Source organism: Bactrocera dorsalis, chromosome 3, assembly GCF_023373825.1.
Source record: "Bactrocera dorsalis isolate Fly_Bdor chromosome 3, ASM2337382v1, whole genome shotgun sequence".
NCBI lineage: Eukaryota > Metazoa > Arthropoda > Insecta > Diptera > Tephritidae > Bactrocera > Bactrocera dorsalis.
In genome coordinates this window covers 366792-394489 of record NC_064305.1, presented here as the reverse complement: position 1 = coordinate 394489, position 27698 = coordinate 366792, and the positions used below count along the sequence as shown (strand labels likewise).

The window sequence follows — 27698 nt, the reverse complement described above, 5'->3', positions numbered from 1 at the left end:
ATTCAGTTAGTTTTGCATTAGGTTATAAACGAAAAGGCATATAGATGGCGCTGTTGTAACTTTTGTCCAAGTGAAAAGAGAACTTAATCATAAGTTAAACCTGGGGATATATTAAACTTAAGAATTATACTTAAGTTATGATATAAAATTCTATACTAAAAACATTTGTCTATAATTAATTTTGTTTTTCAAAGATTATTTAATTTCGTTGATTCTGACATGTGCCATGATGATGGTCAAAATATAAACACAATAATGGTATATATTATTAACTTTAAATCGGCTACCATAGTAAAACTTACATAAAACTTAAAGAAATTTACGCACCGCATTGTGTGTATGGCTTTAGTTTTTCATTCGACATTGACAAAGCAACGTAGAGAGAAGTTGAATTTGTTTCGAACGTGGAGTGGGATTGCTTTAGTCGTTATAAATTACAATTCTTCTGGTCATTTGTGGGAACGTTCTTGAGTTGAAATTATTCGAGTTTTCAATTAATTTCATTTATAAAATAACGAGGTTCTCTACACAATTGTGCATTGTTACATATACTTTATAACGAATTCCAATTTACACTCAGTATTCATAAAAGTCAACTTCTGTGCAATTGTTTTATCAGAAGAAATCATATAGTAATAAAAATGGCAGGACCACTTCCACTGCTTACGGAGGAACCGGCTTATCAGAAGCTACAACAATTTTATAATGCTCATGGCAAAGACATTAATATGAAGGATCTTTTCGCCCGAGATACAAATCGTTTTAAGAAGTACAGGTGAGTAGTCCGGTGTTTATGTATATCGAATGGATGAAAAATACGGTTACGTGAAAAACTTTGGTTTGAGTTTGTAGGTAGATGTATTCTATTAATGTGTATATCCTTAATTGAATATGAATACATACATATATTGATGTGTACACCAATTTGATAAACATTTTTTATTTTCTGTTTTACAAACGGGAAAATTATGCCAACATGCATAATAGTATATGTACATATATTCTTAGTTAGTTCCTATATATCTTCTATAAATTGTATTGACAAAATGAATACTATTAGTATATATTCTTCAAAAAATCAGGTGTTGATTATGTTAGCAATGATTTAGAAGGCGATTAATGATAATCTTTCGTTACATGTTGAAATTAAGTGAGTGAATGTATTTTAGACCTTGACGTTGACCTACAACACACCATATGTATGTGCGTATGTACATACATAAGTGTGTCCAAATGATAATTTATTTTCACCAATTAGATTTTGTATAGAAAGATTATAATGCTCTCAACATCCATTTGCTACGAAAGTTATCAAGTTATAATTGTTTTTGTTCTATATGTTATACACTAAGCCTTTGAATGTCAGTGGGCAAATGTAAGTCATATGTGAGACATACTTATGTATGTTATTCAAATGATGAATGATAAGATACTCTGTTTAAAAGATCAAAATCTAAAAGTTTTTTTTGTGTGAAAAACTTACTATTAATGAATTGACCTTAAGCAATAATTGCACAATGATTGAAAATATAATTTACTGTTTTTTTTATCTGCAAATAATTGTATACTCAATAAAAAAAATTTGCACAGCCGTTTTATATTTTTTACTCTTAATTAATTTTTATTTTTCTAGTTTGCGTCTTCAAACTCCCAATGATGGCGAAATATTGATTGATTACTCAAAGAATCGCATTACGGAAGACGTATGGCCCCTGCTACTTGACTTGGCAAAAGCCCGCAAAGTAACTACTGCCCGCGATGCCATGTTCACGGGCCAACCCATCAATATTACAGAAAATCGAGCAGTACTTCATATAGCGCTACGCAATCGTGGAAACGATGCTATCCTTGTCGATTGTAATGATGTAATGCCATTAGTGCGCGCTGAATTGTCACATATGAAAGAGTTCACTAATCAAGTCATATCAGGCGTATGGCGTGGATGTACAGGCAAACAAATAACCGATGTGGTCAACATTGGCATTGGTGGCTCTGATTTGGGTCCATTAATGGTGACCGAAGCACTTAAACCATATTGCAAGGGGTTGCACTCTCATTTCGTTTCAAATATTGATGGTACACACTTGGCTGAAGTGCTAAAACGTGTCAACTATGAGACTACACTATTTATTGTTGCGTCAAAAACATTTACCACCCAAGAGACAATAACTAATGCAACATCAGCAAAGAACTGGCTACTGGAGCACGCTAAAGATGTATGTTATAAAAATATATAATGTTAGACTTGTCAATGCTAATGCATTCTATTTAACTACCAAATTTAGCCTGCCGCTGTTGCTAAGCATTTTGTGGCATTGTCTACGAATAAGGAAAAGGTAACAGCTTTTGGTATTGACAGTAAAAACATGTTTGGTTTCTGGGATTGGGTTGGTGGGCGTTACTCGCTTTGGTCTGCCATTGGTTTGTCTATATGTCTCTCAATAGGTTTTGAGAATTTCGAGCAATTGCTCGAAGGAGCCCATTTCTTAGATAATCATTTTCGGACTGCGCCTTTGGAGCAGAATGTGAGTTGTGAATAATTAGCAATTGTACTATGTTTCAATAAAATAATTATATACTTATCAGGCGCCAGTTATATTAGCACTGTTGGGTGTTTGGTATTCGAACTTCTTCAACGCCGAGACACATGCCTTGCTCCCTTACGATCAATATTTACATCGCTTCGCTGCCTATTTTCAACAAGGCGATATGGAAAGTAACGGCAAATTTGTAACCAAGACCGATTCAAAGGTTGTCAATTACAATACCGGCCCAATCGTTTGGGGTGAACCTGGCACCAATGGGCAGCATGCTTTCTATCAATTGATTCATCAAGGAACTCGATTAATACCTTGTGATTTTATTGCGCCGGCTCAGACACATAATCCAATTGCCGGCGGTGTTCATCACAAAATATTATTGGCAAACTTTTTGGCCCAAACTGAGGCTTTAATGCAAGGGAAAACAAAGGAACAAGCGCGCATTGAACTTGAGGCGGCGGGTTTGTCTGGCGAGAAACTTGATGCGCTCTTGCCACATAAGACGTTTACTGGTAATCGTCCAACCAACTCAATTGTTGTAAAGAAAGTTACACCATTCATTTTGGGCGTTCTTATTGGTAACTTATTGATGAAAATTGCCCAAATAAAATATAATAATTTTTGTTTTTAGCTTTATATGAACACAAAATCTTTACCCAAGGAACCATCTGGGATATTAATTCTTTCGACCAGTGGGGTGTGGAGTTAGGTAAACAGTTAGCTAAAGCGATTGAACCAGAATTGGCCACGCCAAATGAAATAACTACACACGATGCGTCCACCAATGGTCTCATCAACTTCCTTAAAGCAAACTGGTAAACTAGATTGTGGACTACTTCAAAATACACCACATTCAACATTTTCCAGCGGAAGAACAAAAGACCGAAAGCATTTAGAAGCGTAGGAATCATCAAAGAAAAACAACTATGAGATCACACAAAAACAAAAATTCTGTTAAACTAAAATGAACACCGAAGCTTAAAATATGGTTTTCACCAGCATGCTTAATGATATTAATTGAAACTTATAATCTAAAAAACTTATAAATTAAAGTCTCAATTTGTATGTGTTGTTCTACAAAATGCTTTTACTTGTGAATGCATAATAAATTTAGATTAGTTATCAAACGCATTGATTTGGTTAGCGGATTGAAGACACTTAGAAATGGCTGTTAGACTCATTAAGCCTATTAGTAATGTTGCATTCTGATTTTGTTAACGTTCTATCGTCTGCTGTTGTTGAATGATTATTATTATTAATGTCACAAAGGATTCACTCAGTGTCCTGACAGAAAACCATTAGTAATTGTTGTATTGTATGTGTATCAAAATAAAAATATATTTGATGTTAGCTGGAAATAAATTGTTTTTCGCTGAATATTTCATTTGTTCGCGGTTTAATTACTTTTGGATTACTATTTACTTACAAAAATATACAAATTAGTAGTGCTTCCGAAGGTTCAAAGGAAAACAAATAAAATGTTGTTAAAAATCTAATGTTTTTACTTATATAATAACATACATATGCTGTCTAAGAAAGAAATTTTGAGAGAAACTTTACGATCAAGTTTCCATTTCTTCTGCGTCATCAGCGTCGCTTTCATCATTATCTTCATCATCTTGATCCATGTTCTCAACGTCCTCTTCAATATCCTCATCCCATTCATCATCGGAGGCACTCTTTTCGCCTGTATCTTCGATTTCAGAGTCTGAAGAATCTGAAAACAAAAATTTTACAATTTTTTACATATTATTTGACAAATTTTTGTTTTGAAGGATATATTTAGATCATATTTACCATTATCCTCATAGACCAACACATTTGCACTGTTTAAATTATCCTCATTGTTGTTGCGTTTTATTTGATTGATCAACAAATCCAGACGTCCAGCGACCCTGAGAAGAAAATATTATAAATAGTTGTATCAGTTCGAGGATATTTTGTAATAATAAAATAAACAAACTTCGATAACTCCTTCAGACAATTCACGCGATGTTCTATTAAACCAATACATGGACCGAATTTATTTAGAAGATCTTCAGATCCCAAAGCCATTAGTTGACTGGAATGCGTCTGAACAAGGATTTTAAGCCAATCAACTGCATACTCGACACTGCAAAGTAATTATGTTATTATTTCCAAAATTTATACAATTTTCATAACTTTAGATATTACTTACTTCATGCGTTGTTTTTGCATAAATTGAGTTAACTCATTGACTAACGGCCCTACGTATTGCACAGGTAGTTTGTGGAGGGTCAGTTGAATAGTTTTAATATCACGCGTATGCAATACAGAACGTAGAAGACTAAAAAGTGAGCAACAAGTTTGATAGTTGAATTAATGGCCACTTCTTCAATGCCATACAATCTGAAAATATTATATGAAAAACTAAACTGATACATACACATTATCTTTGCTGTGTAAGGCTTGCACTAGTAACTGAACTTTGCTTTGAGCTTGTGGTGCTCCACTCCCAGCAACAGCGTTTAAATTCAAATTTTGTAGTCGGGACTCCATTGGCATTTCTACTGCTTTTAACTTCTTCTTTGGAACTGTAGCCGAAGATTTGTATTCTACGTCGGCTTCATTGACGATTGGAGTAATAGTTTTTTGTGCGTCACCAGCTTTTCCATCTTTTTTTGATAGTTTCCCCCGCTTCAAGTATAACGTTTTTGGGTCGGTGCGTATGAGAACTTGCAACTTTTCAGTGAAATTCGGAGTCAAATGTTCAAAAACCAGAAAGCTTTTGTTTCCATAACCGAAAATTAATTCTTGTGGGCGACTGCTGTGCTGAAGTGATACGGAAACAGCTGGTATTGGCGCAATTACGGTTGCACTATCTGACGCAACCTCTATGGTCAACTTTGGTTTAATTGGTTTTTCAGGTTTAATGCTGCAAACACAATCAATTTAGGATAATCTGAGGGAACAAAAATAAATACATACTTACTTTTCTACTGCAATAAGGTACATATGAATCACACCACTGCGTGTTACACTCGCAACTCTCACATTACGATCAATGTCTACTTGACAAGTAAGACAGTGTGCTACGTCCTCCATAATCAGAGTGGAACTAGCATTTTTATTACGGCCTTTTTTCCCAATTTTCCATATACATATTATCCGTTCCATTCGTGATGTGCTTACGACATATTCACTGCTCTCATCTAGTACCAACGAATTCATTAAATTAATGTCGGACGTGTGTCCGGTAAACGTTTGTACTAACTCCTGCGTGGCCACTGAATAAACTTTAATTTGGCGACCTCCGACAACCAAGTTATTTGATATTTCTAAATAAACAATGCTGTACGGTTTCTCCGTCCCTACTGACCAAGATGAGATTTGCTTTTCCTCAGATAGTGACCATTTTATTATTTGGCAATCTTCCCCACTACTATATAAGTGACCTTCAGCATCTTGAGTAAGGCAGGTAACTTTTCCACTGTGTCCTTCACCTTTTAAGTTTCGCTCGATCTGCATATATTAAAAGCATATATGTTATATGAAGTTTGCTCAAATTTTCATTAGAAGGCCTTACCTTGCCTAAGGCGTAAGAATAAAGGGAAATGTGTCCATTGCTAGTACCCAGCGCCAGGTAAATCGCTTCTGTGTCATGGCTTGGACCGTTGTGTGATTTTCGAGCTTTTTTTGCCTATTTTGAAAATGCTGTATTAAAACAATTCAGAAAAATAGATAACTAACAAACCTTTTTTCCTTCAGCATTATGCCCGGTTGAAGTTGTTATAACCCACGTGAGTGCAGTACAAGGGCCCGACAATTGGAGATTGGGTGTGTACTCCTGCTTTAGTTCGTTGGTTTCTGTGTCCCATATCCTCAGAATACCTTGGTCGTTGATGAAAGCAAATAATTTGCCATTAGGCGAAAAGCCTAACACGTGCTGTTGTCCTAATGCCATCGCGAAAGTACTTTAGACACAAAATTATAAATAATTGTAGTTTACGCACTTGTCAGTTTATACCGTTGCCACTAGATTGAGTAAATAGATTGAAAATATTTTCTCCGTTCTCAGGCATTTGTCTGTACGCAAACAGTAATAAAAAAATTTGTATAATGTATTGAATTTCATTCCAAAAAGTTAACCCATATTCACACATTAAAGTTTTAATTTTTTTTGTAAACATAATACAAATATTTATAGATTTTTATAAGGATGTCAATGAAAAATACAAGTACGTTTTCTATGATCTGGTAGCATATGAAAAGTCACCATACCTGTGCATGCATTCAACATGAACGCAATACCAATCATTGGGATGTGATTTTTACAAATTAAAACGCATACAACTTTTTAATGAAATTTTTAGAATACATTCTTTGGTAAATTATTCACAGGACTAAATTCCTAATTTTTTGTTTAGCAAATCACAAAGTTTTGCAAGTCGTGATTTTAAATATTTGACATTTGATGACAAGTTGTATTATTAGTTGTCAAAGTTGTTATCGGTGGAGTGTTGGATGATGTGCTTAATAAGTGCACATTGCAAATAGTTTTTACATTAAATGTTTCAGTTTATAGCACTATTGAGAAAATTGCAGACGTAAAGTATTATTTACTTAGGTGGAAAAGTGCAGGTGATGATGACTTCATATATGAAACTGTTCGAAGACTTTTTACAGCGCAAAGAATGTGATGGAACTCGCACAACATCTGGTGCTTCTGATGATGAAGATATAGAGGTAAAAACTTGTATAATTACATCGTTAATCGCAGAACGCAAAAACAGTGCCTCAATAGTAAACCCTACTTGTGAACATTAACTTTGAAGATTTTGAGCTAATTGCTTATTTGTTTATAGATATTGTGGAAAATAATGGTGAAATTCAAAACAATCTATTACAACACTTAGTGAGAATGAAAAACAATGATGCCACACATAACTAAATATAGTTTATATTGAAAAGTACAAATATATTTCTGTCTGTGGTAAATATCTAATACCTGTGTTCTATCAACATTGAGCGTTATTATAAACCTTATAAATTTGAACTGCATCCAATAAAAAGAGTGGGCTGTAGTATACCAATTTAGGAATAAATAAAATTATATAGAGAAAAAAGTACTTTTAATAATCGAAAATTCCAACTTTAAACGTAAATATCTGGAAAACTAGAAGTTTCCGGTGGTATATTCTTAAACTGCAGAATCCATACCCATTTCAACTTAAAAATCGTAGCATATCATGCGTCCCAAATAAAAGTAATATATAGAAAAAATTTAAAACTTTATTTTAGTTTTTAATAATTGGTGTTTGCAGGCTGCAACATTTGATTAATTGTAAAAAGGTTTAGAATTTTATATATGGCAACTACATGTAGTGACGCCATATTGCGAAAAAGCCAAGTTGTGATATAAAGCAAATTGTTCAATAATAGTGTTTTGATGAAAAGAATAAACCTTTATTAAAGAGAAATAAATTTATAAAATATTATTGGAAATTGAAAATGTGTTTACAGTATATAACTCTATACCAAATGAAATCCTTAAATGCTTTTAGTGTATAGTTTTGAAAAGTTTGATCATTAACATCTGAACAGTACTGAGCAATCCACAAACAAAGTGTAATTCTCTAAAATATCATCCTAATAAGATGAAAGATATTTATTTTCATTAATAAATTGACATATTGTTAGGTATTGATAATATTTTTTGCCCGAACAGTGAAAAGAGTCTATTTTTTGTGTCATTTATATCAATATCAATAATTACCTGTCGTAATCAGAAGATGTAAACTATCGTTATCCTATTTTTTTTAGCATAAAAACTCCTCTTTTGAATCTGTGTGTGACACTCTTAATTCTATTAGTGGGAGTGGTGGTAGTAATAAAATGGAACACAGTTATACGAGAGATAACACCCGGCCAATAGGCAGTGTTACCACTGGTTTGTTACCAGCTCGCACAATACTGGTTCGACGTACGCCACAGTGCCCGTCCTGTCATACCCATCCCGAAGAGCATGATTTCGAAGATTTTAATCAGGCCAATGTGCCTTCATACAATGAAATAGCGGCCAAAGAAGCAATGAATGAGTGTTCTCGAATCGCTAAATACGTTAAAAATAATAATCCAGACGATGACGATTGGGAAGCACGTATTAACCAGTAAGTACAAAATTATTAACAATATTAGCAATACATTATTAAGTAAAATACTTCTAGAATTGGTTGGAGTAACATGCAAAAGACACTTTTCAATAAAGTAGCAAATATTTTGGATAATGATCAATTAGGACGACTAGCCAATGTTAATCGTCAAAACGAATCTATGCAGCGTCGTGTTGCTGTCGATAAGTCTGCTAGTCGAATGCGCAGAGCGTTGGCTGCTGTTGCCTGGGACTCGCGTCTCACACAATGGTTGCATTGTTTGTTGATGGACTCACTTCCATCAACATATATGGCGTCTTATTTAGATATTTTGCAAACATTAAAATCTAAATTGCCAACACTCATGGATAAAATGTTATTCGGACGACCGCTAAATGTTAGTCAAGAACTTCTGGCGCCGGTAATGAAAAACAAATGGGAGCCAATTGTTAGTACGAAGTCCCGGAAATTAACACAGAATGCCGTAATTGTTGCACTGCCTTCTGTGCCAACCAGTGGTCCAGTACCTAATCGCCTTCAAAAATGGTATCATCAATTGGCTAGCATAACGCAAATTGTACAAGTAACTTTACCATCGAATGGTTAGTACCCAAACCCATGTATAGTGTCAACTATACATATGTTAAATGATCACTTTATATAATTTTTATTTAATTCGCAGTTAGTCATATAGTTCGACAACCATTAGAGCAAGTAGCAGAACAAATAGTGTCAATCACTCGAGTAAAAATACAAGAGTTGCGAAACGAAAATGCTCAGCGAAGCATCATATTGATTGGATTTAACGCTGGCGCTGCCCTTGCTTTGCAAGTGGCGATGTCGGAGAATGTAGCATGCGTAGTGTGTATGGGCTTTGCTTATAACACATTTAACGGAATTCGTGGTACCCCTGATGACCGCTTATTAGACATAAAGATACCAATACTATTTGTGGTTGGTCAAAATTCCTCAAAAACAAGGTAAGGGGTATATAGAAAAACTTCTTTCGTGTCACACTTACAAGCAAGTTAATTTTGCAACTTTATATTTCAGTACCGAAGAAATGGAATCGTTACGTGAAAAAATGCAATCGGAAAGTTCTTTGGTGGTGGTGGGGAGTGGAGATGATGTTCTACGCGTTCCTAAAAGCCGTAGGAAGTTAGATAATGTTACACAGTCGATGGTAGACGCTATGGTTGTGGTACGTTTAATTATGACTTAGATCGTCAAAAGTGTTAACTAATTTATTTTTGTGTTCAGGACGAAATATATGAATTTATAAAAAGAATTCTCACTAATCCACCTGGACCACGGGTTCCAACAACAATAACTAGTTTCGTTAACACTAAACAAGGACGAAACTCAATTAATAACAACGCTGGTGGTAGTAGCGCTGAAGGTAATGCTAAAAATGGGTCCTTACAAAGGAAGCGTAAAAATGATGCTATGAATTCAGATCAAGAAACGCCAGCGAAGACCAAATATGTTAATTCAAGTATGTCACAATGTTTTGTTAAATCTAACTTTTATTATATAGCAATACTAATCAAACTTAACAAATACTAAAATATTTAATTTTTCATGAACTAATCATCATCATATGGCATCATTTGAATTTTCCATTACCTTCAAATCCCTTCCATATTCAAGCCAAACTAAAAAAAGTAAAAATCCCAGAATCATTCCAAGTGAAGCGAAAGGGTAAAAATTGATTTTTTTATTACTTTCAATAATTATTTGATGATAAATTATTTAAATTCGAAAGGTTAATCTGTGTTCCTATGTATATTTGCAGTCGGCCGACCCAGAACGCGTCCCCTGATAGCATCCACAACTACTTCAGCTAAAACAACATCGAGTGCATTGGCAGGTGGTACTTCTAAAACAGCGCAGATACAAAAACAGAAGGCACAGTTATCAACAAATTCTTCTATTACGAACGAAGATCTAAACATGGCCATACAGTCAATATTGGGTGATGGGAATGAACAAGATGGTTCGATACAGAACTCCGGTAACGACACTGCTCAAGGTGCACAGAAAATAGTAACGAATTATGAAATTGTTGCACCATCAAAGTCTACTCCAATAAAAACCGCATTAATGAATCCTCTGCAAAAACAAACTCTTCCGGCTGGTGCAAAAATAAAGATGATACCTTCTAATCAATTCGTGCAACTAAAGCCGCCATTGCAATCACAATCGAAAATTTATACAATAAAAACGGCGTCGATGCAACAGAATAGCACATCTGGAAATACAAACATCGGCAGTATTGTATCAACATCACCAACCGGCAGCTCCGTTGCAAATCATCAACAACAGATATTCACTTTGAAATCTCCTAATGGCCAGACGACGCAATTTGTTACAGCTGCTCCACCTGGTACGGCTCAGCAAAAGTACACTGTCATGAAAAATGTAAGTGGTGGAACTACACTCCAAATAGCAAACGCAGCTTTTAGTGGCATAAAAGGCAGTACGCCAAAAGCTTCATCCACCTCCAATATGGATCTGTCAAACATAATCGATATGCCAATTGTGTTTGCTGATAACGATGGCAATCTGTCCGATTCGGTGGCTTCTTCTACCGCATCTGTCAAGTCAGGTGGGTACTTCAAATCTTTCGTTTTTTCTGAAACTGTAATAAATTGCATTAATCTCTTTGTAGCCAATACTTCCGGTGTCGGGCAACTAATTATAAGTCAGAAAATTATTAAAGAAGCTACTTCCACTGGGTCTAGCGCTACTGGTATTGTGACCACTTCGCCTAAGACTGGTGGCGGCACATACATAATTAATAAAACCATTGGCAGCCCAATCTTACAACAAACTACTCCAACTTCAGTCAATAAGCAGAATAAGGTAGTTTTTATCAATCGTAGCACCATGAAACCGTGTCCGAATATCATTTCCCGATCGAATGTCGCACAACAATTGCCGAAATACACTAAGGTTGTTGTTACGAACCCGAAGACATCTGCAACAACACTTGTACCCCGCCCAGCAATGCAATTAACGACGACGCAACTGCCAGTGGGTACAGCTAGTGGCAGCAGCCCACTTGTGTCGTCTGTGAAACAAGTGAATTTACAGACACTAAAGTCTCCAGTTAGTATTGGTGCGCGGCAGACATCAGGCATACTGAATGTTTCCACAAAGTCGCTACCACAAGTGCAAATTATTAGTACAACCGCTGGTGGGGCAGCCATTTCTTCGACTGGGGGCAGTATCACTAACACCGGAAATCCTACAGCTACAACTAGTGGTAGTGTGTTGAACGACCGCCCGCAAATTCGAAATATTGTTGTAAAACCCGGAGGATTGAAACAAATACCAGCTTTGACCTCGCACGTGTTTAATCGAAATTTAACCGTTCGTAAAATGGTAAATATCATATCCGCCACAAATCCAGTGAGTTCATCCTCATCCGCACCTGGTGTATCCATAGTAGCTCAGACGACCACATCACCGGATAGTAGTCAAAATAATGCCGCTGGCACATCATCTATACAAACCTCACCGAAGGTTATAACTTTAAATCCGATTAATCCGTCGGTTTCCATCAGTAGCTCTGCATCCGGCAATAGTAACAGTACGGCCACTAGCGCCCAACCAAAGAAGGATTGATTTTATCCTCTTTAAAAGTGAACTCTGTTGTTAATTTAAACATTATTTAGCTTTAAAAATAGATATATCTTTGCATTTCATCTCATTCATGTTCAATTCGTAGTTTGACTACTTCCGCATTCATTTACTTAATTAATAAAACATTTAAAAATAAATATATAATTTATCTTTTATTTATTCAAATTCATAATCCAAGTAAGTTAAGTTATTTTTTTTTTAATTTGTTTCTCCACTTACAAAAAATGTTACACTCCTGATCATACATATGTATGTACATAGGCACATAGAGAAATGTATGGGATTAAAATTGTCATCACTTCGCGGCGTCAGCGTAACCCAAGCACTGACCAGACACTGTGCCTGCTTTTCTTATATAGAGACAGCCGTAGCCAGTTACTGTTGAAGTCACCTCGTGGGGTCAGCGGCACCCAAGCACTTGCCAGGCTCGTTGCCTGCTTTTCTTAAATAGAGCCAGCAACTATTGAAGCCACCTCGCAGCGTCAGCGTCGCCGAAGCACTGGACAGGCACGTTGCCTACTTTTCTTATATAGAGACAGCTGCAGCCAGCTACTGTTGAAGCCACCTCGGAGCTTCATCGACACCCAAGCATTGGACAGGCACGGTGCCTGCTTTTCTTATATAGAGACAGCTGCAGCCAGCTACTGTTGAAGCCACCTCGCGACGAGAGCGTTACCCAAGCATTGGCCAGGCACGGTGCCTGCTTTTCTTGGAACACGAAGGCATTACAAAATTGAATGGAAGTGCTACGCATCGAGTTGAACTTCAGTTTATGGAAGCTGAATTGAGTATCGATTCGGAGCGACAACCAGATAAACATGCGCGTTTGTTTTATATGAAGATGGACGGTTGTAAATTTCTCAAAGCGAAATATAAGAAAAATCGTTTACTTGAACTGATTCGAAAAGGTTTGATAAATTCACAAAGTTTTCTAACAAGCTGTCCCATTCCGGTGCCTGCTTTTCTTATATAGAGACAGCTGCAGCCAGCTACTATTGAAGCCACCTCGCGACAAGAGCGTCACCGAAGCACAGGCCAGGTTCGGTGGCTGCTTTTCTTATGTAGAGACAGCTGCAGCCAGCTACTGTTGAAGCCACCTCGCGGCGTCAGCGTCACCGAAGCACTGGACAGGCACGGTGCCTGCTTTTCTTATATAGAGGCAGCTACCTTTGAAGCTACCTCATGACTTGCCGCACAATGCCGCTCGCAAATCATCTATACAAACCTCACTCAAGGAAATATTGTTATGTCCGAGAAATGTATATATATATATCTGTTTTTGGTTGAAATTTGAAAAACAAGTAAGTTATAAGCAATTTTTTAATTTTTATTTGCAATTACATAAAATGTTACACTCATGATCATACATACATAAGCACATATAGAAAAGTATGGGATTAACATTGTCTTAACATGTTCGATATTCAATGTAACCAGAATTGCGAAAGATATTCTAAAATACTACTCTCTGACATATTGTTAAAACAAAAGTATGTTATAAATAAATAATTTTTGATGCTGCGATGAGTTCGTAGCTGTCCTTATTTCTATTTATTTGCTTTGACATTGTCAAACGGGCTTAACACTCCGGGTGGTCCACCGAATGTGCCTTGGTACTTATTAGCACCGACTCCAGTGTCGACCGCGAAACCGGTGGAAGTTGAAATTCCAACGCGATTTGCAAAGTTAGGATTCGTTGGAAGCTTTGGTGGTGCTGTAGGTGTAATGGCCGTTCCCTGTGTAAATGCAACGTTCGCAGGGCGTATGGATCCATCTGATCGCACTGCGGAACCTAATTTTCCACTACCCAAAACACCTGGAGATCCGCCAAAACCTCCAGTGTATTTTCCAGTATTTACATTGCTTACTGGTCTATTATTGCCTTTGTTATTAAAACTATTGAAATTCGTGCTTTGTTGAGCGCCGTTAAAGGTTGAGAACGCGCTCGGAGTTGAAGCCTTACTGAAGGTATTTGAAGTTCCGATGAAACTGCTGCTACTATGTTGGAAGTCTGTCAATGGAAATTAAAACATTTTAAATACATACAATGCTCATTTCATTGGTTTCAATTGGTTAAAAAAAAATTAAAAAAAAAATATTAAATTAATTGTTTATCTCTGAATAAGAGAGTAGTCGTAGAAGTTGTGTTTGAATTTTGGTTCCTAGTTTAGTTGTCAAGTCGGTTTCTAATCCTGGAAGTTACTATACTGTGGACTACCCTAACTGCTGGCTATATGTGTAAACTATTATTTTTTTTAATTTAAGAGTTACCTTTTTGGAAAGCTGCTTGCCCGGAAGTGGTACCTGCACTAAATCCAACTTGTTTAGATGCGCTTGTAACGCCGCTGGAAGTACCAAATACGTTGTTGGTAATTACTTTGCCTTCGTTACTTTTCGAAAATGTGGTTTTCGTTGAGCTACCAAAATCTTGATCTGTGGAAGCCGATGTATCGGCGCTGCCAGCCGTCGACGTTGGTTCGAATGGAGCTGCAAAATTTTTATTAAAACTTGATGAGGAATGTTTGTTGTTATGAAATTGGTCAGCTGTTGTTGCTGCGTTTTCACGATCAAAACGGGGATCTGCCTTGCTGACATCGTTCACGGCCACAATGTCGACTGTACTCTCAGCATCTGCGGTTGGTGGACTAAATAGCACTGGTGGCACAGTGATTGCCTCTTGATTGTTATTGTTGCTATTAGGCACTTTCGCGAATGGATTTTGGATGCTGAATGGTTTGGCAGTTGTGATGACTTTTGATGGGGAATTATTAAAAGCGAAAGTACGTGTAGTAGAGGTGGAGGCGGAAGCGAAAGTGGAATCGTGCCGATTAGTTGAACTTGGTGCAATTTGAAAGGAGTTAAAGGATGTGGGAGAGGATGTTATGAAAATTGGTTTTGTTGTTTCAGCAGACAGTTGCGAAGGTGGCAGCAAATCATTGGAGACATCCGAATTCGATTCCTCAGCATTGTATATGAACGGCACACCTGGAGCCAAGTCGGGATAATCGAAATCAGCTAACCACGATGGTAAAGTGACGGAATCGAACGGATTTTCTTCTATTGGAGTTGCCGGAGTTGTAGTTGTAGTAGTCGTTGTAGTGACGGTAGTAAATTTATTTGCATTCTGAGACGAAAACGGACGTGTGGCACTATTGTGTGCTGGCAAGAAGGGATTTGAATTAGAGAATTTTGATGTTGTCACTTCTTGAATGGTTTTCACTTCAGTACTTGCTGTATGATCTGCGATAGTGGAAGAATTTTCATTAAATCTATTGTTGTCTTGTTGATATCTATTGATATGGTGTGATGGTGCCGCCGATGTCGTTAGTCGAGGTTTTGGTGTCGTCGTGCTAGTCGTGGTACTGATGACGCTGTTACTAAGGAATGACGTGTGCACTTTCGAATTGGGAAAGGTAGAAGATGAGGCAAATGTCGAATCATGCGTTTGTGCAATATGATTGGAAGAAAAACGATCATCAAAAGAGTTGGGTCTTTGAGTGGTTGTAGTAGTGGTTGGTTTGGCAGTTGTAGGATAAGCGCGTACCCAATGTGGTCGAGGTGTGGATACAGTTACACTTTTAGCGGTGGTAGTAAATGCTTGACGAGGCTTAGAAGTCGTAGATGTGGTACGGGGCCGACTGGTAGTGGTGGAAGTTGTACGAAGCTCCTCAGGCAACTCAATGTCATTAAGATCGGTATATGGTTCAAGTGGAGGAAGAATATCCCGCGAAATAGTATCATTATATTCGTGTATATTTTCTGGTGGAATAAAACTAACTGCTGCATCCAATTCGGGATCATCAATATCAGCTAACCAGGATGGTAGAGTATATGAGTCACCATTTTCTAATTGGAAAAAGTCGTTTGGATTAAGTGGTGTTGCTGTGGTTGTTGTTGTAGTTGTTGGATTACGTCTAGTAGTTGTCGTACGACGTGTTGTTGTGGTGGTTGGACGGCGGGTTGTCGTAGTAGCTCTCGTCGTTGTCGTCGTAGTTGTGGTTGTGGGCCTCGTCGTACGCGCGGTAGTCGATTTGGGAGTAGTTGTAGTTGAGCTCGTAGAATGAATCCTATTTTCTTGAGTACTAGTAAGGGATGCCACGGAAACACTTCCTTTATTGGAAACACCAATTTCAGATGCTTGTGCACTGAAGCTCTGTCCCGCAGTTAAAGATACTTTATTGTTATGTGTACCAGATACAAATTTTGGTAAATGATTTTCCGCAGTAATTATGGTAGGTTCTTGTTCTAGTGGTGGTAATAAATCCCATGCGATAACTTTCAAGGATGATCCATCCTCAGCTGGCATGTATTCCACAGGTCCTCCAATATCCGGGTCGTTTAACTCAAGTATATATGATGGCAACGAGTTAAGACTATGTTTTGGTAATTTTTTATCTGTTTGGCTTGTAGTAAGCACATTCGTGCTTTTTGGATTCAATTCGACTAGCTGAGCATTTTCCACATCCACCGTGGTTGACGCGATTGCTGTAGCCAAATGTCCTGGAACTGAACTGGTACCGGTTTCTCCATCAGTCGACACAGCAACGGCAATGGGATCTAAGGCGGGAAGGGGAGTTTGGTATTTAGCAGCTATGCGATTAATAGTGGCTATATCAGTAGGAACGTTTGGATAGTTAAAATTACCACTACTTAGGGGTTGAGGAATATTTTTGTGATGTGTGGAGATGGCGCTTCGTTTGCCTCGGGAAATAAAATTCTTATTACTAGGATTAGCGATGTATATTTGATTTTCTTTTTCAAATGGATAGAAATGAGGTGATTTAAAGGCAGCCCGGTCAATAGGAGTATGTGGTGGAATTGATGGGGACGTTAATGGATATGGTGTACTAAATACTATGTTATTTGGATGTTTGGGGGTTAATTCAATTAAGGAATGCTTAGTAAAAATATAATTAGCTAATTGTGTAAATAATGGTGATCTTTGCGAGAGCGGAGACGTAGAAGTATACGAAATTGGTGCGCTTGTGAGTGTGTTGGCAGTGTTGGTAGTGTTTGTACCGAATGCATTTGTGGTTCTTTCGAACGCGTTAGTGCCATTAAGCGTGTGCTCCGCGTTATACCAGTGCTTGCTTTGTTTTGGTGTTTTATTTCTGCCAGAACTCTTGGCTGTGTATTTGTCAGTATCAGTAATATTAATAAGTTGGTATTTTTCGACATGATCTGGCGCTATTTGAGGAGAACTGAAAACATTTGATTCAGTTTCTTTGTTAATACGTTTGACTTTAGCATAAATTTCATTGTTGATATTAGGGTATGTGACCATCGAATCATTGTTACTAACAAATACGATCATTTTGTCGCTGTTCACCTCATCAGACATTGTTTCGAACTTTGCTTTGCTAATTTGACCTTTTGTGACGCTCTGTTGTTGATCGTTCGTATTTGACTTGGTAAATTGGTTTGGTGCACTAAAATTTGTATGTTTTGTATTAGTGTTATTTATTAACTCACCAATGAATGGTGGCAGTAAGTCATCGGCCGGCTTCTTTATCTCAGTTATGCCCGAAGCATAGTTGGGTATTTCAAATTGTAAACCTTGCGCACTGATTACCTTCCGCCCATCAGGTGTATCGATGGGTTTAAGCGCCTCAATCGGATTACCATAACTATCGACCGCCGATGGTTGATTTTTGCTGAAGCCTTTAACGTCTCTGGCACTATTTTCATTATTAAGAGCCGCAGCTATCGCATCGGAAAATTGTGTCGGTTGTGCTTCTAAAGGGAATGGTGATTCTGGTGGTGGCCCAATACCATCTGAAAATTAAGTTTTTGTTGTTGTTTGTTGTTTTTCGTTTGCTGATATCTTATTGTATTGTGTTTGGTGTTTATGTGCTAATGTTTTGTGGAAAGTATATATAAAAGTATATTATATACATACTACATACATATGTATTATATACTACAAGTGTGTTTGTTTGTGTACTTGGTGGATGTGTTGTGCATGTGCGGGTAATAAATCATGGATTTGAGTTGATTGCGTGCATCATTATGTTCGTGCCGCAGTTCGGTGCATTTGTACCACGCATATTTAGAAAATACGTGTATTTTTTATGGATAAAACGAGCGAATGCAAACAATTTGAAAACATACAAACATATATGTGTATATCTACGCACACTTATTCAAAAATGAACATGCATTTATGCAAAAAATCATGCGAAAACATTCATAAGTTAATTGTTAGAATTATGAATCGTGTCCTAAATAGTTAAAGTTGGGTTACATACATACATACATATTCAGTTTAAAACATTTTCTATACTACATCATCTGTCATCACATAAAATAGACACAGAAAGCAAATCAAACAATTAATACACAAAATTGTCGAATAAAAGTTTAGTCATAACTAATATCTGTATGTTTCTGTCTTTTTATTCAATACTCTTTCTTTGAGTGTGGAGTTTTACACCACGATAGTATTACCGATAGTGACGAAAAGTGGATCAAATACGACAATAATCTGCGAAAAAGATCATGGTCCAAGCGTGGTGAAGCCTAACAAATGGTCGCAAAGCCAGGATTGACGCCTCGAAAGGTCATGCTGAGTGTTTGTGAGATTGGAAAGGAGCTATGCTCCAGCCTGGTCGAACAATTGATTCTACATACATTTTACTGTCAAACACTGATAAGATTGAAAAACGACCAGAACTGTTCAACAGAAAGGGCTTTATTTTCCATCAGGACAACGCTAGACCACACGCATATTTGACGACTCGGCAAAAACTGGGAGAGATTGGCTGGGAAGTTTTGATGCATCCACCATATAGCCCTGACCTTGCACCAACGGATGATAATTTAAAAAATTTCGGTCAATGCAGAACTCCTTAATGGAGTAAAGTTGGTTTCAAGAGAAGCCTGTGAAAATTACTTGTCGCAGTTTTTGTTCCAGCTATCAACGCCACATTTTAATTATCCGTTGTAATATTGGCTGAAATCTTCTATTAGACACCTTAACCTTATATTCGTACTAGGATTTGGAATTTTAATTAATAATTTAAGGCCACCTCCCAATAAACAAGTTTTGAATACGGATATTTTAAATCATGTTTTAGAATTCATTTAACAGCGTCTCATATTGAAAAACGCTAACTAATCGTAGCTGCCACGCTAGAGAATTTCTACACTTGAAGCGCTAGTTTCTTCAATTTTTAATTCCCATACAATAAACTATGCACTAGGATACACACACTAGTATAGTAATTATCACGTCACATTCCATCAATAGGTTGTACTACGAGTATTCTCCCATTAATCACTCACGTCTCCCAGTGCGACTAATTATGGAGATTTTGCAAGAATTTTTATTGAACATGTTACTGACTCATGGGCTTGTACAACTAAAAAAAACTTGCTGCTCACCAAGTTAGTATTCGCAACCGTGGCTGACAGCTTGTTTTGAAACAAAATGTTATTAAAGAATTCTCAGAAATTCCTGCTTAAATTGTATGGCACACACACAAACATTTAATAAAAAAAAGTGTATATTTATAATGGTCATACATATCTACAATAGATGCTCATATTATCAAAATGTTTTCAAATTGCTGAAGTTATCAAGGTGGCCCTAAACTGCCCGACCTGCTCAGTAAAAAATGACTGCTAATGTGACTGACTGTGATTTTTTTGGTCGGTGTCAGGTCGAGTACTTATGGAGTCACCCTGGTGTGTATGTATGCGTGCATAATTTTCCACCAGCTTGTGTTTTTTCTGTTGCACATATTTTTAATGAAAATCCATTAACTTCTATACGTAAATATGGTGAATCTCCATACACACATATGTACATACATACGCGGCTTGCACAATCGAATGACTTCTACTGCACAAAAACATATGCATATGTATGTTTGTATGATGTAATGCCAAGGCAAAGGAGGAGGATTATTATTTGTTGTTAAAATGACAATTTCGCTGGTCAAACTGGTTTATAATTGACTTTATTTTTAATTAAATTTTGTTTAAAGCCATAAATAATAAATTTAATATGCAATAAATTTATAATGGCAAATTGTAGATCTTCAACAGAATTTGTATATGAAAAGAACAGTTTGTTGGATTTCCATCAAAAGTAGTAAAATGTACATATCTAAATACATTCACACATACAAACGCTCTTATGAATACATGTGTGTAAATATTCTCACACTCTTTAAGTGGATCTACAAACTAGCCATTTGAATAACTGATCAAAATAATACTTAAAAAGATACCATAACAAAATCCGAAACATCAGATGTCTTGTCGCTTTAATTATCTACATTGTCGAAGTTTTAAATGCGCGGCGGGGAGTGAACGCCAATTAAAATGTTTAAATAAATTGTTTGACATTTCAATGACTATGGTACACTTGAGGTGTGAAGTCAACGGGGAGCGGCGTGCGGACACTTTTATGAAAATAAATATGTATCTTTAAAGTTTAATTAATTCCGGTCGATGAGTGAATAAGTTGTGTGTGAACATACATACATACATACTATATATATGCACATGTGACCTTTCTTTTCCATACTTATTCCACTTGTACATTTTTATTTTCCTTTTTTTTATTTATTATTATGGTGTATAAATTTGGAGGTTGTATCTTGCACGTCCTTTTAAGGGAGCATTGGGTGTGAGTAAGTGTGTGCCACTGGTTTGACAATTGTCATATTTATGTATATGAGTGACATTCCGTTGAACGACCGCATAAATTTAGCTTAATATGTATAATCTTTCTAAGCCATTTAAATAAAGTCCCACGCTCATTGAGAGATCTTAAGTTCGAATGCCATTTAGAAGTGGCAATCGCCAAATATATGTATGATTTAATTTTTTTTTTTTCATTTTCAACTCAATTAGCAAAACAAATGTCTCTGTCGACTTAATACCGAAAAGCTAATTTCTTACTGTACATAAAAAAGTATTTAAAATGCTAAAAGTATGCGTAGGGTACTTGTTACCTCGACAGGTCCATAAAATAAATAGCTTTTCAGTTTCGTGAACCCAAAAATAAAAATAAGATTCGATCTTTATTTCATTATTGATTTAAATAAAAAATACATGACAGTAAGTATATAGTGCCTTTGGCATGGCAAATCGGTGCAAAGTTTTATTGACAAAAAGCGGGCTTAACTTATGTATATAGTATTCATAGTATAGCAACAGGAAGTATACCTTCGTTGGAGAAGCCAATGCATTAGACGAATAGTTTCAAAACAAAAAAAGGTAATGTCTTTAATTATTTGGAGTGCGGATTCCAACGAGGAAATGCCGCCATATGCTCAAACAATTAGCTCCCAAGCTTGGTAATTCCCAACATAGTAGTGGAGACACAAACAAACACTTTCAGTAGGGTTTGAGAAAATTCAGCAGGTAAATGACTAAATTAACAGTGGCGTCAATGTTTGCAAATAAATTTTTCTATACAAGTGACTATGTTAGTTACAGCAGTATATATGGATGGGTAGTCGGAAAAGTCTTTTCGTATTTTGTTAATAGACCTCGTTGCAGTCGTATATCTTCAGTGCTGCCAATCACCATTACAGTGTTGGAAAGGTAAGATTTTAAGCTTCATTTAACAAAAAAAAATTAAATTCGGGAAGTTGAAAAAAAGTTACAGCTGTTCAAAAATGAGTGAAAATAATGAAGAAATTCGCTATATTTTGAAATTTTTGTATATAAAAGGGAAGAATGTCACGCTAGCCACCATCAAATTTGTGAAGTTTACGGAGGCAATGCTGCATCAGTTCGTTCAGCACAACAAAGATTCGCTCACTTCCGTTCTGGAAATTTTGATTTACACTGATGAAAGTTTTACACTGGTGGAATGATGTCTTGAGTGGAAAAATGATCGACCAAAATGGTAAATATTTGTTTTTTTAATTTATTACTATAAATGTAAAAAAAAAAAATAATTTGAAGTTTTATTAGAAATACGAAAAGACTTTTTCGACTACCCAATATTATTTCATTTGAGAGTATATAGATTATTCCAGTCGCTTAAAGTTTGGATTCGCATTTTTGAAATTTTTTTTGCATTGTTGCAAAGCGTAAATTACAATAAGATTTATAGCAGAATAGCATTAGTAATAAAGCGCCCAAAACCAGAAGCAAAGATCGATAAGATATACGAGTTACCTTAACCTTTATGTACACATTTACATATATACAATAGTTATTTTCTATTTATAATATTTACATTTATAAATAATAAAAGAACATAGCAAAAAAGAACTGATCAAGGACTAGAAATACCAAGTTTGGCTGGTGCTCCAAAAGCGGGGTGCACAAATGACCCGCTCAAGACGGTAATGGCACAAATGGTAGTGGCTATCCAAAGTCTGTTCAGACCCTGATGAGGCATACGCCTGTTTGGTGACCGCATCATGCCCGCTTTGGATTATACGGCAATTGTATATGCTTTCTTAAATTTTGTTTCTTGGTTGTTTGGCACTTGAAATCACTTTAACGGTTAACTTCACTTTCTTTCAAGAGCTGTTGAGTTAAAAAGAAGAGAAAAATATGGATTATATTCAAGTTGTCGCGAAATCTTTTAAATTTTATGTTATATCACGTATATCTCAGCACTTTTTATACAAAATTTCGATCGCGATATAATCTATTGATTTGTTCAGTGTTTCGATTTTCACAAATATATAATTACTAGTGGACCCGGCCACGCGTTGCTGTGGTATACATTTTTTAATAAACTATTCAATACAGTTAAAATTTTATTTACGAAGAAAGGCGAAAACGTTTTTGTCGGTATATTAATCCAAGGGATTGCACTTGAGGCTTAATTTTGACTATTTTCATACAAACAAATTTCATTGGAAACAATAACGAATTTAAGGCTGCTTTCTCAATGTCTGGCTACCAGCCTTTCTGCCCAGTTAATAGAGTTGTCCGCTTAATAGAGCGCATATTTAATAGAGTTTACACTGTATTTTTTTATTTATGACTGGTTTTTACTATCCTATCTTTTATGTTGATTCGAACTGGACACAGTGTGATAAATTTTATTAAAATCGGTTTAGTAGTTTAGGAGTCCATCGCGGACAAACAGTGTGACACGTAATTTTTATGTATAAGGATTTATTATTTTAAATTTTTGATATGGTCGCGGGCATAAATTCCCAACTACATTATTATTGATTTCTCCGCTAACACACATCACACCATTCAATTAATAAAATTTATTTTATTTTATTTTTTTTAATTTTTATTTTGTCACTACATCGGTTTTCTATTAAAATCTGCATTATGTCACTGTTTTCAGCTTATTTTCAAGTTTTATTCCAGCATATCGCATTATTTCGATTAACATATAGATAGTACTTTAAATATCCACGTACATACATATGTATGTATATACACATGTAAGCAAAATGTGACGTAATCTGTGTTTGTGAGTCTGAAAGTAAGATGCACTTTGAGTCTTTCCTGCAATACAAAAGTAACTAACTTTTCACATTCGCATAGCAGTATTATTTACATACGTATGTACCTATACATATATGTATGTATGTACATGGATTAAAAATTGGCCACTTCATTAGAGAAAAAAAGGCACAATCAAACTGTGTGTTCATACTATCTACAGATAGATACATGTAATTAAAACGATTGAAGCAACATTTATATTTCGATAGTATAAGAAGGCATTAAATAGCCATAGCAGCACGATTTACTAAATTAAGTAGCGTACATTTGTACTGTGGTGTAACTTATTTCACTTTCTGTGTAGTTAATGTGAACGCGGAAAGTCAAAAAATACGTCCGCACCGCACGAGTTCTACAGTTTTAATAAGCGCGCGTTTCTTAAGCGTGTCTTGCCACAGTTCGCCACCACAACTTAAAGCACTGTGTGCCCAGCGCTTAACAGGTCGTCCGTCTGAGCTGTAGACGGCGACGTCTATAGTCAATAACGATGTGTGATCGAACGATCGTCAGCCGCTGCGCTGCTGCATCACGTCGCGAAACTCAAACGCTCCATGATGAATCTAGTGTTTTGCTTGTGCTTTTTTACTTTTTTAATGATCATTTTGGCGTTGATGTAAGGCGCAAATAGGGAGCCGCGCAGGCGCTTCGAAACCGCAAAGTTAAAATATAAACACACACACACATACATACATATGTATTTGTATGTGTGTATAAATATGGCAAATCAAATGCTGATGCTGATGCTGATGAATACGAGATTGTTTTGCATCGCGTATAATCGATCGGTTGCTTGGCTGATCACACAAATGAACAATCGCAGTGTTGGGGCGTTATTATTGCTGACTGCTCAGCGCATTCAATGCATATTTCAACACCACGTTTTAACTTTCTTACATTACTACTGCTTATATCATGCAGTCATTGTTATATGCTCGTTAATACATATCTATTTATATACTATGTACATATGTATGTATATATGTATGATTGTGTGTATAACGCTTTGTTTTTAATAACTTAGCGCTTAGTTTTGCAGCACTGTGATTTTTAGGAAATTTATTAGCTATGCATTGGAAAAATCTCATTTCAAAGCGACAGCTACATATATACATTATTACTGTTACTTTGAGACGATGCTGGGAGTTTTTGCCACTACAAGTAAAATTATATGCCATTTGTATACGTATGCACATGTATATATGTATTCATATGACATACTATACATGGCTGTGTCAAATGTTAAGGAGTTATATGCAAAGGTAGTATGCAAATATGTACTTACATACATACATAAGTATGAATCTACGAAGATTTGACTTGACTTAGTGCAAAGTGATTGTCATTCAGAACTTCATTTTACGAGTGCATTCGCATTTCTTGCACTTTCGAATTACGATTTTTCAAACACATTTTAAAAATAGAAAAATAATAAGTTTGTCGATTTAAAAACATACTTTTATGCTTAACTGGCATTGTTGTAAATTCTCCAACGAAACATTACACCAGCTTAGTTTCCGGATCCATGTTAAATATCATTACTGGCACACATACATATACATATGTATGTACATATACACATACATACATATGTGATAGGCAATAAAAAATTTGTATTTATACATAGGCATAACGGTACCTACTGCAAATCATCATCATAATTATGCCCATTATCGAATTCGTAATCAGCTATGGAATGGATCAATTAACGAAGCAATAAATGGTACCATGCAGCTAGCGCCGTGAATTATGAAATACGGTAATTAAAAACATACACAATCGAATCGAAATATTGGTGAGGTCATAATGCTGTAACTGTTGTAACTTCATATGACATACCTTACATTTGGTACATATGTACATACGTTTGTGCACATATTAAAAATCTTTTCCTTCATTAAGGGCTTAATATGCAACTAAAAAATAGAATGGCGGTAAGATATTGCCACTGCAATGCATTAATTAGTAATTAAAATTTGCAGTGTCCCATTGAACCAGCAAAAGCCAGCCGTCAGCTGCCATCAGGTTTTCGATAGCGACTATAAACTCCATCGCTACGTATACATGCATGCTTATAGACAATTATAATCATCGGATTCAAAACTTCAATGAAACTTAATAAAATATTGCCATGGCGTAACGCAAATATAGAGAGACTCGATACATACATACATATGTACATATATACACAAACAGCATAACTAATGGCAATGACGGATTGTGCAAGGACGCTCATAATCATAATTAAACAGACTCTTGAGACAAAAATTTTCGTTTGACATGCATCTTCAAAAGAAAATTGTAAGCTTCGGTGTCTTTTCGCCAGCGAGGCATGCTCGTCGTGTTGCTTTATTTTAGTTTGCTGTATGCGAATGTTTTTGTTCCAATGGGACACGATTTTTGTGGATTTGCATGTTGGTGGCGAACTTTATTGGTTTATGCTAATTAAAAACTGGTTGAACTCTGAGAAGATATAAAAATAGCAGAACCGGAACAGTTTACGAAATTCTATCAAATTCAGCGGGCAAGCCAAAAAGACTCTTATTTTCTATTGAAACGGGAATATTTTATAGTTATGTATAATATGTAGATGGTATGCTCTAAATATGCTATTATAAGCAAAGGAAAGCTTTCGATTCGAGCCTAAACTTTCAAATTCAATCATTTGTCCCTGCAATGCACCAAAGCTCCTTTAAAAAATATTGGCGATTTGTGAAAGCTGAGTTTTTAAGTATTTCTGCCATATTATTTTTAACAAAATAACACATTCTACGCATATACCGGTAGTGATTATACAATTTCCGGTCATGCCGGATTGGCAGCGGGTAGAACGCTGCGAGAGGATCAGAGTGCTCAGAGGTTACCTATTCACATGTATTTCCTACAATGAATCGGGTTTAGCGGAGACTTTCGTGAAAATATTATATTAAAAGGTTTGGTTTATACATACATACATACATATGTATATGCATGCTTACGTATCTATGCACTATATATTTTGACCACTTATCGGTTTCTCACTTTCCAGCGCGCTGGGCAATTTATGATTTTTTTACAAAATATAAGTTCCTACGTACATTTCTTGGGCTTATGTCTACATCGCTTTGCCTAGGTGGATCTCGCACTTAATCATGACTTGGTTGACAGCCAGCGCCGTGCGATTTATAATTATATACATACACATGGACATATGTAGTAGAGCTGTATATAAGTAAGTGTGTATGGTACTTGTTTTTGTTTTTGCTAATTTTTGCAAATTGATAATCGTGCAGCTTTGGCTTTTCGTCAGGTTTTAGCAATTAATATTTGTGAATTTCTATCTATTGTTCGACGTTGTAGACGAACGAGCCGATATCCGGGATTGGCTGTGGCCGTGGTATTGCCAATTGTTTTCATTTCGCGCCCGGTTTCTATATTCAATTCTATAACTTTTCTGCTTCTGCTTTCTTTGTGTAGTTTCGCAGGTATCGTAAGGCGTAAGTCGTTAAGCGTGAGCCTTAAGCCATTTACCGTTCGGCGTTTGTCGTTCGCGTGTGCTTATTCAATCAATAATTTATTTAAATACCCACAACTGCCGCATACATTAAGCCGGCGTTGAGTGGATTTAACTTTATTGCATTACGGGTTTTTATTAAAAATTATTGAAATTGCATTGTTTATTGTATTAGCAATACATACATACACATGTACATTTCCATATATCTGTGGGAATATCCTCGATTTTATTGTTTTTTAATTGTTAGATGAATAATGGCAGAATATAAAACAATTGAATTCCACCAAAAAATATTTGCTCATGTTTGGAATAGAAATATTGGGTAGTCGAAAAAGTCTTTTCGTATTTTGTATGAAGATGTCGTTGCAGTCGTATATCTTCAGTGGTACCAATCATCATACCATATAGCCCTGGAAATGTGAGATCTTAAGCTTCATTTAACCAAGAAAAATAATTGAA

At 36.1% G+C, this 27698-nt stretch overlaps 4 protein-coding genes across 11 annotated transcripts; 2 read left to right on the top strand and 2 right to left on the bottom strand.

Moving 5' to 3' along the window:
* Positions 1–374: 374 nt before the first annotated feature.
* Positions 375–3924, top strand: LOC105228097 (glucose-6-phosphate isomerase). 2 transcript variants are annotated; one of them, XM_011207725.3, is made up of 6 exons: positions 375–519; positions 581–775; positions 1634–2216; positions 2286–2525; positions 2587–3118; positions 3172–3924. In XM_011207725.3, exons 2-6 carry the CDS (start codon positions 642–644, stop codon positions 3357–3359), a joined length of 1677 nt encoding a protein of 558 aa, XP_011206027.1. In that variant the 5' UTR covers positions 375–519; positions 581–641; the 3' UTR covers positions 3360–3924. The 2 variants fall into 2 exon arrangements, with proteins under 2 accessions (XP_011206027.1, XP_029406927.1); XM_029551067.2 differs by having other exon boundaries at positions 382–775.
* A 95-nt stretch (positions 3925–4019) lies between these two features.
* On the bottom strand, positions 4020–7381 carry LOC105228100 (WD repeat-containing protein 43). The gene is made up of 9 exons (XM_029551066.2): positions 7268–7381; positions 6256–6587; positions 6088–6201; positions 5494–6023; positions 4948–5436; positions 4720–4848; positions 4504–4653; positions 4338–4435; positions 4020–4257 (listed from the first exon to the last, which is right to left on the bottom strand). The coding sequence occupies exons 2-9, from the start codon at positions 6463–6465 to the stop codon at positions 4103–4105; spliced, it is 1875 nt and encodes a 624-aa protein (XP_029406926.1). The 5' UTR covers positions 6466–6587; positions 7268–7381; the 3' UTR covers positions 4020–4102.
* Positions 6781–12445, top strand: LOC105228099 (KAT8 regulatory NSL complex subunit 3). 4 transcript variants are annotated; one of them, XM_011207727.4, is made up of 8 exons: positions 6781–7247; positions 8325–8671; positions 8729–9255; positions 9336–9633; positions 9707–9854; positions 9914–10148; positions 10449–11261; positions 11325–12445. In XM_011207727.4, exons 1-8 carry the CDS (start codon positions 7146–7148, stop codon positions 12281–12283), a joined length of 3429 nt encoding a protein of 1142 aa, XP_011206029.1. In that variant the 5' UTR covers positions 6781–7145; the 3' UTR covers positions 12284–12445. The 4 variants fall into 4 exon arrangements, with proteins under 4 accessions (XP_011206029.1, XP_049308246.1, XP_049308245.1 ...); XM_049452289.1 differs by lacking the exon at positions 6781–7247 and adding an exon at positions 7367–7494; XM_049452288.1 differs by lacking the exon at positions 6781–7247 and adding an exon at positions 7887–8129.
* Positions 12446–13607: 1162 nt separating this feature from the next.
* On the bottom strand, positions 13608–24231 carry LOC105228101 (mucin-5AC). 4 transcript variants are annotated; one of them, XM_011207734.4, is made up of 5 exons: positions 23915–24229; positions 22559–22798; positions 17774–18076; positions 14573–16858; positions 13608–14312 (listed from the first exon to the last, which is right to left on the bottom strand). In XM_011207734.4, exons 2-5 carry the CDS (start codon positions 22689–22691, stop codon positions 13849–13851), a joined length of 3186 nt encoding a protein of 1061 aa, XP_011206036.2. In that variant the 5' UTR covers positions 22692–22798; positions 23915–24229; the 3' UTR covers positions 13608–13848. The 4 variants fall into 4 exon arrangements, with proteins under 4 accessions (XP_011206036.2, XP_011206035.2, XP_011206037.2 ...); XM_011207733.4 differs by having other exon boundaries at positions 24012–24228; XM_011207735.4 differs by lacking the exon at positions 23915–24229 and adding an exon at positions 23769–23787.
* Between the last annotated feature and the right edge of the window lie 3467 nt (positions 24232–27698).

What these genes read in the sequence shown, in the direction of transcription:
- LOC105228097 (XM_011207725.3), top strand. Translation starts at nt 642, where the DNA reads ATGGCAGGACCACTTCCACTGCTTACGGAGGAACCGGCTTATCAGAAG. An exon ending in AATCGTTTTAAGAAGTACAG is followed by an intron (nt 776 to 1,633) that starts GTGAGTAGTCCG and finishes TTATTTTTCTAG; the next exon opens with TTTGCGTCTTCAAACTCCCA. An exon ending in CATTTTGGGCGTTCTTATTG is followed by an intron (nt 3,119 to 3,171) that starts GTAACTTATTGA and finishes TTTTGTTTTTAG; the next exon opens with CTTTATATGAACACAAAATC.
- LOC105228100 (XM_029551066.2), bottom strand. Translation starts at nt 6,465, where the DNA reads ATGGCATTAGGACAACAGCACGTGTTAGGCTTTTCGCCTAATGGCAAA. An exon ending in ATAATGCTGAAGGAAAAAAG is followed by an intron (nt 6,202 to 6,255) that starts GTTTGTTAGTTA and finishes TTTTCAAAATAG; the next exon opens with GCAAAAAAAGCTCGAAAATC. An exon ending in TGTCTGAAGGAGTTATCGAA is followed by an intron (nt 4,436 to 4,503) that starts GTTTGTTTATTT and finishes TTTTCTTCTCAG; the next exon opens with GGTCGCTGGACGTCTGGATT.
- LOC105228099 (XM_011207727.4), top strand. Translation starts at nt 7,146, where the DNA reads ATGATGACTTCATATATGAAACTGTTCGAAGACTTTTTACAGCGCAAA. An exon ending in CAAAATTCCTCAAAAACAAG is followed by an intron (nt 9,634 to 9,706) that starts GTAAGGGGTATA and finishes TTTATATTTCAG; the next exon opens with TACCGAAGAAATGGAATCGT. An exon ending in TGGTAGACGCTATGGTTGTG is followed by an intron (nt 9,855 to 9,913) that starts GTACGTTTAATT and finishes TTTTGTGTTCAG; the next exon opens with GACGAAATATATGAATTTAT.
- LOC105228101 (XM_011207734.4), bottom strand. Translation starts at nt 22,691, where the DNA reads ATGATGCGGTCACCAAACAGGCGTATGCCTCATCAGGGTCTGAACAGA. An exon ending in CTTACTGCCACCATTCATTG is followed by an intron (nt 16,859 to 17,773) that starts GTGAGTTAATAA and finishes TTCCCGCCTTAG; the next exon opens with ATCCCATTGCCGTTGCTGTG. An exon ending in GCAAGCAGCTTTCCAAAAAG is followed by an intron (nt 14,313 to 14,572) that starts GTAACTCTTAAA and finishes TTCCATTGACAG; the next exon opens with ACTTCCAACATAGTAGCAGC.